The sequence below is a fragment of the Cebidichthys violaceus genome, unplaced genomic scaffold (assembly GCF_023349555.1).
Source record: "Cebidichthys violaceus isolate CVI_PGR_0920_01 unplaced genomic scaffold, fCebVio1.0.p SCAF_4, whole genome shotgun sequence".
Classification (NCBI taxonomy): domain Eukaryota; kingdom Metazoa; phylum Chordata; class Actinopteri; order Perciformes; family Stichaeidae; genus Cebidichthys; species Cebidichthys violaceus.
In genome coordinates, this window is record NW_027176594.1 from 6329028 (window position 1) to 6340556 (window position 11529).

The following is an 11529-nucleotide window of genomic DNA, read 5'->3' on the forward strand; positions in this document are numbered from 1 at the left end:
GCAACAACATACATGGCATTCACAATTTTAGAGTTGAAATGATCCATGAGTTTGAGGACTGAGCTGGGAACAAATGGTTTCCACAGACATTGCATTAGAATTCTCAGGGAAATATTGTTTTCTGAAAGTTTCTGATCTAACGTGGATGTCAGGAGTAATGTAGATGGAAGAGAAGATGATCAGAAGACGATCAGGCCATGCAACATGTAAAGTCATGATAAACGACATGACATAAAGCCCATAAAGTAAGTGGAATGTATCAAAGGAGTTATTTAACAAAATTATCTCTTGTGACTTATGAGACATCTTCAAAATTTGAAGAGATCCGTTAAATATATAAGTTGTCTAAAACATGCAGTTGCAGTATACAGCATAATAATGCCTTAATTCATTAAATCAAAAGAACACACTGAATCCTTAGTATAGTTCAACTTTAATACATTACAATGTTTAGACTACAGCTATCGATATACACACTTAACGCTACTAAAATGAATACAAAATGAATAATAATAATAATAATAATAATAATAATAATAATAAAATGAAAAAAATATATATATCAAGACTCATAATGGCAGTTGTGGTACACCTACTGATCTTTAACACACTAAGGCACCTTGTGACTTGAGCACATTGTTATCATATTGAGGTAAACCCCGTCAACACATACAGTATGAAAGAGTTACAGTAGCATATCCAAAATCAAGTCTTGCAAATACTGTAACAAACCTGCGAGTCTGTTGCAACAAATTGTTCGTAGAAGCTGAGTAACAAAAACAATGAGGACTTTGCAGGAGTTTATCTCATAAATAAATTACATCTACAAAGAACACACATAGACAATATGATTATCCTTCATTTTTGCAGAGATATTTCTTTCATAGCTATGCATTTGGTGTCACTATGTTGCGGTCCATGGACAGGGTCACTCCTCTCGTGTGCTCTGTACCATGGAGTACTTCTTGCAGGGGTTCTTAAGGCAGGCTGGAGGCCAGGTGATGGGCCAACTGTAAGAGCACGGCACCGAGGTTTGGACGTTCCTCTCCATCAAGTTGAACAGTGGGTTCCACCAGGTGTTGGTGAGGTAGTTGTTCGGCGAGCATTTCAGAGTCTGTCAAGAAAAAAATAAGTTATCCTTTAGAATGACGTCAGTAATAATAGCAAAAGTTTTTGTTTACATATTAACCTCCATACAAGAGATGTAGCTTAAAGTGCTGCTGATGAACAGACCAAACACTTTTTTTTGTCATAATGGACTTGCTTTTGGTGCGATTGCATGTGTGACGTGTCTCACAGCCATGTTGCAAGAATGAAGCATTTGGACCCTTTGTTTTTATAGTTGTCTAAGTGGCCTAGGAGAGTAAAAGTTACACCAAGAACATCTCATCCTTTTTACCAATATCAAAGGATAGGTTCACATATTCTTTTAGTGTGTCTTAAAACAATACTCACATGCCTATGTACAATAGAGATGGGTGACAAAATTGTATTTTAAGGTTTACCCAAAATGAATATGAAGCTTCAGTGCTTAAGTGCTTCTTGCCATTTGTTCATTACTTTATCCATCAATTACGTGATTAGGATTAGGATATTTTGCAACTGCAAATGACATTAAATGTATATTCACTAGATCTGAATAGAGGAACTGAAAAAAAAAAAATATTTTCAATGAAGTCAGCAGCCACGTTGTGATTTATGTGTGTTAAGCATGTTAACCATATGATTTAAATATCCCTTGAAAAAATGATTTTGCTTGGTACCACCCCATCAACTGTCTATTTTTTGGCCAGTAGAGGGGGTAAGTCACCGTGTTTAGAAGCCACACTGACTGACTGAAATGATATTCAGGTCTGACACATTCTGACACACAGGTTAAAAATATACTTGTACTTACTCTAAATATATAATTACATGTAATAGATAGACCGTTTCCTCTAAACAAAAACTGTAATACTTTAATGTGCTGACATGTAACTCTTAGCTGGTACACTTGAGGTAAACTCTGTGAACCAGATACAGCCATTTGTCACCAGACTGACAGTAAAGCCCTCCATTCATAATGATTCATGTGTAACAAGGTTCAATGAGAGGGGAAACATCAGCTCTGAAAGCTCTTTTTTTTCCTTTTTTAAACTCTCTTACACTCCAACACACACACAAGCAGCCACCCAGTGTAAAACGATGTGTTCAGACCTGTAAGTTGGCCATGGTGTGGTACCACCAGAACAGGCGGGAGGTGATAAAATAGGCCACGACCACATCCACACTGTAGTGCTCATGTGCCACCAATATGCACACCACACCCACGGCGCTCAGCAGCCAGCATATCAGATGGTACCACCAAAACGACCGTGGCGAGTCTTTAGAGAGAGGGAAGGAAAGACAAGAGTGTTGGATATATTTATGACAACACGCATTTGTGGTCTGCTCTTCCATATTTTAACTGTTAAAAAAGGCAGTCTAGCATTTCAGTGCAATGTGACAACACACAGATGAGCAGCGCTATAGCAAAGAACATAACACAACCTCTGCTTTTAATATCTCATCCTCACAGCATATTTGTGCATTTGTGCACATTATTCACATAACATATCTTGAGATATCTGTTGTCAAACTTTGAATATTTGAGTGTTTAAAGGGGACATATAAACATTTACAGGTTGATACTTGTATTTTGGGTTTCTACTAAAACACGTTGCTTTAATCTTTTTAAAAAAACTCATTATTTTTCTTATACTGTCTGCCTGAATATAGCTGTACCACCCTCTGTCTGAAACTCTTCGTTTTAGCGCATTTCAACGACTTCCGATCTAAATGCGTCCCAGTGCATCTGCAGTATAAAGTAACCAACTTTTAATTAGGATTTAGAGAATCCTCTTGAAAATCTAATTTAAGACATTTCAAGAACCCTGTTAACAGAGGCGGAAGGAGTAGTTGAGTAGGCTACTACCTCATGCTCGCAAAGCACAAATCAACTGAATAGAAATGAAAATGGCAGCTACAACATTGTTGCAGTACGTTTCAGAAAACAAATACTGCATTATACACTACATGGAGTTAAAAATGACGTAATTCACGCCAGCACGCCATGCTGCTGTGACGTCAGGTGTGTTTATGTAAGCAAACTCGGTTTCCAACTTGGAACTCTGACTTGAATGGCCGTTCCTTTGCTGTTTCACGTTTCGGAGGACCTTTTTTCGAGTATGATGGATTGCAGCATAAACTGGGAACACAGCTGGAATGTTTAAGTTTAAAACTGTGAAATGGTCTATATAGTTCTAAACTTGCGATATCCCAATCGTATAGAAATCCGGATGGCTCAATTAAAGGCACAGTTTCTGAATACTGTGTGTATAACTCCATGGATTAAGCATTTTGATACTTTTACAGTAATTATATAGCCCTTAGACATGCTTTATAATAAAAAGACATGAAAATCTCTTGTTGAAAATCCCATGTTGTAGAATCTACAGCATGGGACAGAGAAGCAATACTAGTGGCAACACTGCAGTTATTTCTTCCTAATTGTTCATAGATGGTCAAAGTGTGGCTGTATGATGAAATACTGTGGGCTACATGGGATGAGAATGGAAACAGACAATGTAATTTATATATATTATTCATAGGAAATTCTCATAAATTATTTAAAACAAAGCAAACAAACTAGTGATGCTTTGAGTACTCACATTCCTTGATGAATAGGTAGGTGAGGGTGAGCATCACAGTGTGTCCACTGTAGAGGAAGTCTCCACACAAGAGGTGGGAGTTTGTCATGGACAGACCTCCACCTGAAATCAGCCGCAGAATTCGCTGGATTTTTGCCTGTGAGTCTCCATGAAGCTGAACAGGAAGTAAACAGAGAGAGGCAGAAAAAGACTGGATCAGCAGGAACATTGCAAAATTGCAACTAATAATTATTTTCACTATGGATTAATCAGCCACTAAACTTTTTTCAAGTTATAAATAATAATAATAATAATAATAATAATAATAAGAAGAAGAAAAATTGTCAGAAAAAAGAGAAAAATATCCATCACAACTTTCCAGAGCACAACAAATTAAAATTGCCTGTCTTTTCTGATCCAAGACTTCAAAGGTAAAAAAAAAAAGATTGCATTTTTGCTTGATAAAATACTTCATTGCAATTACTGCACCTTAACAAGAAACAGTCTGACAGAAAACCACCTGTCAAACCGCACTGGGACAGAGCCAGACTCGCTGTTTCCCTCTGTTTCCAAACTTTACGCTCTGCTAAGCTATCCAGCTGCTGGCTGTAGCTCTATATTAACCGTATAGACATAACAGTGCTATTAATCTTCCCATCTAACTCTTGGCAAGAAAGCAAATATGTGTATTTCCCAAATTGTCAATTTTTTCAACTCTAATCAACATAATTGGAATTGACGAGAAACATGGAGTCAGTATGAAGAGTAATTAAAGAAAGTAAAACAAAGATAGTTTATTGTAACAGTATCATCAACTATACATGATCAAATCCTGTCCTTCTGCTCAAATTCCTGTGGATAACTCACTTCTCACAAGTAGCTGAAGGCTTTCCTATACTGTCCAAAACATTTCAAATTCTCAAGAACAAAACAACTCCTGAACTGTCGAACCACTGTTCCTTTTGCACAACACAAACCATCAAACAACAGCTCGGAGCAGATGTTTTTGATCAAACACTGATGCACCTCCAGTATTGTTGGTGTCCTGAGGCGGTAAAAAGTCAAAATGGCTTTTTTATAGCTGCCTCTCTGGTGTTGCTGTGCAAAATGAGTCCCAGAGGGTCCACGAGAGTACATTGTTGAGCAACGACAGCTGATGCCCGCTCTGATGTTTACATGCTTCTCACCTTAGGAGCACAAGTCATATGCATGCCAGGCACAGGCAGGGTGGTGATGTACATGGTGACACAGCGGTACAAGTACAGGGTGCCAATGAGGAAGAAGAACCGTCTGCTTGCAATTGATCTGCAAATAGAGATTATAAGAGCCCATTTTACTGTCAGACTTGTGTTTCTATATCTTTATAGGCAAATTAACTAAATGTGGAAGACATGATGTCAAATTAAACATTTTCAGCAACAGCTAAACTTCAGTGGTCTGGTATTGGTGTCGGCTGAAGAGCAAAGACTACTTTCTAAACTATTCATGTTGAACATACAGGGAAACCTCCAATGTAGAAAAGACAAATTCAGCTTCAATGTGATGCATTTCCTGAGTAACGGGAAGAGACGTAAAGAGCATAGATACGTTACAACACCTAACCACAAAACAGGGCAAAATAAACACTGTAGCCTACTGTGTATAACCTTTCCTGCAGTTAAATTACATTTTCACTTGAGAGACAGCCATACATAAAAAGGCAAACCTGGTGTTATTCTGTATTTTATTTTATTTTTTAAACAATCATGAGTTTTTAATAGTTTTTGGACAACAATGGAGGACTGTGGCACATAGAAAAATAAGCTATAAGACTTTTGCTGCCCAGACAATACTTATTATTAGGATCATTTCATTGTTTGTTATGGTCTTTGGTCACCAGACCTACAACTTGTACAATATATAGCACCAAAGGTTCTTACCTGTATCTGAAGAAGAACAACTGGATCATCCAAATGGCCAGCAGCACCATGCCGTTGATCTCTGTCACCGTGAATGCCCATTTGACCCTGTCAATATAGTCAAAAAACTTATCAGGAAGAGGCGGGCTGCTTTCTTTCGGCGGGACCCTCTCGTGGACAATGGTGATGACAACTGTTGTCAGGACCAAGTTAAAGCCAGCATAAAAGAAGGCCAGTGCTGTCTTCCACCACTCCATGGGCAGACGATTGACCTTGGACTCTGGTACGGAGATCTTGACATAGTCATTATGCCTCCCTATGCCTTTCCGAAAGCCCCTCTTTGTATCCTCTCCACCAGGTGTGTGGACAGGACAGTTTTTACCGTTGCTGGGCACAGCACCACCCTCCATTCCTGGGTTCAGATTATCAGCGGCTCTCGCATCCACAAGCTCCTGTGACGCCATGGGTGCCTGCACTGTCCATCCACAGGCACCGCTCCACTGGGTTGAGGCTTTTTAGCTGCAATGAGAGAACACCAACGGTTTAAAAACTGACAAACTCTTAGGTTTGGAAAGAACAAACACACTCTTGTCATTTGAAGAAGATAGAAGGTAAGCAGGTTCTCCTTATTGCAAATGATGTCAAATTAAATTGATGAGAAACAGGGAGGAGATGAACTCTGGTTTACTTTTGTTTACCTCTTCCTTATCCTAAGGATTAGCAAAGCAAGAGATAGGGCTTTTATTGATGCACAGTTCTTGATTCCATGGGCTGAAATGTCCATTTTGGAATGGAAAACTATTTTGGAGTTTATAGCAGCCAACTATACCAATGTGGTTGTATGAGTTAACGCTGTGTGTTATATTTTCCTTTCCCTGGACATTCACCAGAACCACTGTGACAGTTTTCTGTTTGGAGGTTCAGTCAGACTTTTATTTTGGGCCTTGCCTTTCCAAGTCTTTCCGCCGCACTGCTTTAATTTTCAGACTTTATCCTCAACAAGCAACTGCTATAGTCACTTCAGCGGTTTTCATGGTCAACCATGGTCAGTTGCAACAAAATAATTTGCATGCTCATTATAAAAGTTTTCAGCTATATGCTATACATGCTAAACTAACTAAAACTAAATTAAACTAAACTTGTTGACATTAAAAGTTTATTATTGACCTTAGAAACAGTAGTTTACAAAACAATCTCACCACCACCATGTTCAATTTAGCTGTTCTGGAGCTTTTGATCATATTGAGCCATGTGTCTATTTTTTTTATGAACATTTCAAGGACTACTTGCCCTGGGTGGCTTAAAAGTCCATGACAACAAGGCAAACTCCATCTGCTGAGGAAGACCGTGTGATTTGATTGAAAGCTCCAGCTACTAAATGGACCTGGTGAGGCTGTTATGTCAACAAAAATAATGGGTGGACTGTTAGGAACCAGAAGTAAATGTTTTGTAATGACACTCAGAAGACAAAGTTGGAGACGAGCGACTGCAATGTTTGTTGTTGAGCTCTTCTCAGTTAATGACTAGAGCACTACAGCAATGACCATTTTCATTCTTCCGTGTCTAAAAGCCTTCTAGTCCCTTTAACAGCTCCGTTAATGGATTTGAGGATTATGCTATCAGCCCTGAAATGCATCACAATAAATGTCATCTGGGATACATACAGAATGGTATGTTTACCTGGAGGCAAACCTGGCACTGGGAAAAAAGAGGGGATAAATACGGTGTATGGATGGACACAAGAGAGCTGCTGAAAGTATCAGTTTCCCAAGAATCAATTTTTTGGAAAATATTATTACAGCAGAGAAAGGATTATTGTAGGATGCCCTCTGACTAACCCACATCAGATTCAACCTCTGTTATGCAACTGATGGATGGCTACAGAACATGAAGTCTGACAGACTTTGAGGGAGTTAAAGGGGTCATAAAGTATATAAATGAGACTAAGACGGCAAATAAGATCAACAAGAGCAGACAAACAATATCAGCCAATTACAAAGCCATGTCCCTTCTGTTATTAGTGAGATTATGTTGCAGCTCTGTGGTTGATTATACTGAAAGTTGTGAACCTATACATCAAGAACATTTATGTTTTCATGTAGTCACTTTGTTTCTGATGTACCAAAATGTGTCCTATTGTTTTTTTTGCTTCTCTAATTAACCAGCTCAATTTAAAATGAATTTCAAGATGTCTGTTCTCAAGATAAACATCAGAGAGACAGACTGTGGTGACAGTGTCATCCTGCTGCTGCTCCATAGACTGTGATTAACGAGACACTGTGACAGCGTATGACATCAGCGACTCACAGCGGTGTTGATGCTGGGTGTAGTGAGGGGTGCAACGTGTGGCAGTAGTTCGGGTGGCAGTAGCTCAGTCTGTTTGGCTTGGCTTGGAAACCGGAGGGTTGACCAAGTCCCTGCAACAGACCAGTTCGCCTCCTCACAGCTAGGGTACCCTTGAGCAAAGCACAAAACCCGCAAACTGCTTCCTGGGCTTTGTACAGTAACTGCCCACTGCTAATACTATGATGGGTTAAATGCAGAGGCTAAGTTTCACGATGTGCTGTGCGGCAATAAAACTTGATTTACATTAACTCCAGACGTCTTCAACTAGAGAGGGCGGAGAAACACCGCTATTAAGCCTGACATGACGTTTTTTAAGGTTTGGGAAATTTTAGGCAAGTAAAACTACTTGGTTTATGGTAAGGGAAATATTAAGGTCAGCGTTAAGAAAAAAACCCGACATGATTAAATATGAAAAAACAGTCCCAACTCAAAACTGCATTAGGTTGAAAGCTCCAGAAAAAGCTAGTAAGCAGACTTTTGAGTTGGGATGCTTTTGTCGAAATAGTCTTTTCAAAGTCTTTCAAAGGTCAAGAATGAACTTTTATGTTCTACTTCGTCAAGGTTGCTAAAAGATTGTGGTCATAGAAGTGAAGATATAAAGCAGTTATTATTCACACAGCTACATGAGGTCACTTGTACGGAAAACAAAAGGATATTTTAAGTTGTTTTGAGTATTTCATTAATTTAAAAATTTCATATTTTGACTGGTGAGGATAGTTTCTCAAAGTCTTTATGCTCTGATTTGTATCTTATGTAGGGCATAGTTTTTGTAATTATTGACTTTACTCTCTAAAATTGGTGGAGAGGCACAATACTTTGTGCGTTCTTCTTTTGAACAACCTGCAATAGTTTATGTCATATATTGTCATGTATTGTCAAACTCTGTGACAGATCAGTGTGGTAGTCAATATTTTTATTTTCCAGTGTTCACTGTGAGACTGCACTACTGTACATGGGAGATCAGTGTCTCCATTAGACCCGTTTTCCACCGGTCCTCTCCTCCCCAGTGTACAGTACACTGTGTTTTCCCACCAGCCGGAGCACCCAGCACTCTAAAGGGATGGGTGGTGATGGAAAACTGGCAGAAAAACCTATTCCACATGGTCACAGGCCGTAATGGATAACTTGGCTGCTTCCACTCACACAAGCTATTTCAAGAAAAGCCACCCAGTTGCCTTGAAGACTGTATTTTACTCCAGGGGAAGCAAGACTTTGACTCCATTTCGGGACCTTCATAATAACATGCTACTATTGCTGTCCACTCATTTTCTTCTTTACATCATGTGCATTGTCTTCATCAAAGGGAGGGTTAAAACACACCAGAGGTGGCCCAGCCCCTTAGGCACTACAGAGAGGAGTGGACTCCATATGTTATAAAATCATGTTTGTGTTTCAGTTTTGTTTTTACCACATTTTGTTTCAGTTCAGAAATAGATTCTCAGAATGTTTGTGAATGGCTTTGTGATGAAAAGAAACGTCTTTGTGCTCTGTGAAATGTAAAATATTATTTTTAAAAATAATAGTCATATCATTCAGATTCTTTACTTCAGTAATAGTCTACTTAATAAGTAAAGGTACAGTTAAACAAAATGTTCTTAGAGTCACAAAGGTGAAAAAAGTATTTTTGCCTAAAAATCATAGTGTTATATTATTATGTATTATATAATTAGATTGTTGATACTGATGCACTAATGTCTAAGTAGTCTTTCACTGTTGTAGCTGGTTCAGGTGGAGCAAATTCTAAATACTTTATACACTAAATTAGTTTAATATAAGACAATGCATCATATTATATATACTAATCATATGTTATTTAACTAAACTCTTAACCTCCACAATATGTATAGTTGTCAACTAAATGTACTGCAGTAAGTAGTACAATATTTCCCTCCAAAATGTAGCATAATAGCAGTATAAAGTAGCATGGAATGAAAATAAGTAAAGTACAAGTATGTCAAAGTTGAGTAAATGTGCTGAGCTGCTTTCTACCACTGATTAGTATTCGTAGTAGTAGTAGACGGTTACAGTAAACATAGCATTAGTAGAAGTATTCTTAGTAGTAGTAGTACATCACAGTAGCAGTAACTAACAATACTGTATATTCATTTACCAGGAAACAAATAAAGTGAACTAGAGAGCAGATGTTTGGAACCTTTCGTAATACCAAAATGATATTCACTCGCTGTACTGGATACACTTGACTGTAACACTGGTTGACTGTGCATAGCTGTAAATCAAAACATACAAATACACATTCTGTGCTGACAGAAATAACACATTTTGTTTAGTTTCTAAAAAGATATCCACTTTTATAGCGTACAAGCCAATATGGTCACACTGAGCATGGAGCCACCCTTAGTCTCTGGTTTCCATAACCACATGCAGGGTAGATACTGGCAGTAATGCCAGGGTCAGGACTGGGTGTCTCCCATGCATCCCAGTTATTACAGGACAGCAGTCTCTCACATGTGGTGTGTGGAGCACAGCCGGTTTTGAAGTTTACTTTTGGGGTGTAGCACAGTGGCCCCACAGACAGTGTTAACCACCATGTTCCATATGAGGCTACTGGGTGGGGCAACAAGTCAGTGCAAATCCTGTAATTAAGCCCTCTCGTTTTCAGTCAAAGCTATTGCTGTTAGGAGCTGACAACTGAATTATTAAATTGGGATTAAAGCAGAAAAGGCAAGCATACACAGTCTGTGTGGTGGGTATATACTGTACAATTCAGAAATAATGTTAGGCTTATGTGACAACTTGTCTGTTAGTCTCTGTATGTCACGTGATGCTACTGATTAATACCCTGATAAATGCTGTGAATAACTGACATCAGCATACCATAAACACGTAGTCTCCCAGAGTCATGTCTATTGATCCACCAAATAAAACTTTTTGTATGAATTTATGCTTTGAGCCTTACACTGCAAAGGACAATATAGAGATTTATGTCTCCTAGAATGCATATCCACAGTGTATTTCTCTAGCTCTAAGCAAGACTGATAAAAAAGTTGAATGTCAGGAGCATTAAAACCAATCCGGCTATAGGCTACCATCCTATTAAAGATCCACACATCAATGCCGCAATTAAAGGCATGGAACCCAGCACATACCCGGCGAGAAGATAAAGATCTGTTTCGATACACATGTTGCACAGTGTATAGCATCCTACCTGCCTTGCTCGGGCCTCCTAGCGCCTCTTCCTGTAGTTGCAGTTCCTTGACTCTAATGCTGCTCGGTCGCCGCTCAGGCTGGACTGCTACATTGCACGACGGTGCTGCTCGCTTTTGAGGGAGTGCTCCTCCCCGAAGCCCCACATATTCTCATATCCATCCAGCCTCTCGGTACCCAGCCTCCTGCCTCGCATCCCCTTTAATTCAGAGTAACTGTCCTGTAATCAGCGCAGGCATCGCCCTGTAACTCAATACACGTAGAAAAAAGGTCTGCGAAACTAGCATCGTAAAGCAGTTAGGAGTAGCAGCACGATGTTTTAATAATAGATTATAATTCTATTTTTACTATTTAAAATGTGAGCGTAAGATAAAATGCAATTAAAAATCCAATACAATGTATTCCATGCTTAATTGGTTATGAGTCATTCCCATTTGTTTTCACATCACGTT

At 38.9% G+C, this 11529-nt stretch overlaps 1 protein-coding gene across 1 annotated transcript; it reads right to left on the bottom strand.

The window, feature by feature from the left end:
- Positions 1–491: 491 nt before the first annotated feature.
- Positions 492–11519, bottom strand: sgms2a (sphingomyelin synthase 2a). The gene is made up of 6 exons (XM_068727171.1): positions 11079–11519; positions 5588–6085; positions 4856–4973; positions 3690–3843; positions 2197–2363; positions 492–1114 (listed from the first exon to the last, which is right to left on the bottom strand). The coding sequence occupies exons 2-6, from the start codon at positions 6028–6030 to the stop codon at positions 929–931; spliced, it is 1068 nt and encodes a 355-aa protein (XP_068583272.1). The 5' UTR covers positions 6031–6085; positions 11079–11519; the 3' UTR covers positions 492–928.
- Between the last annotated feature and the right edge of the window lie 10 nt (positions 11520–11529).

Excerpts from the sequence above, each read along its gene's own strand:
- sgms2a (XM_068727171.1), bottom strand. The coding sequence starts at position 6,030 with ATGGCGTCACAGGAGCTTGTGGATGCGAGAGCCGCTGATAATCTGAAC. Across the intron at positions 4,974-5,587 it reads TTGTTCTTCTTCAGATACAG|ATCAATTGCAAGCAGACGGT; the intron begins GTAAGAACCTTT and ends CTCTATTTGCAG. Across the intron at positions 3,844-4,855 it reads ATATGACTTGTGCTCCTAAG|CTTCATGGAGACTCACAGGC; the intron begins GTGAGAAGCATG and ends CTTCCTGTTCAG.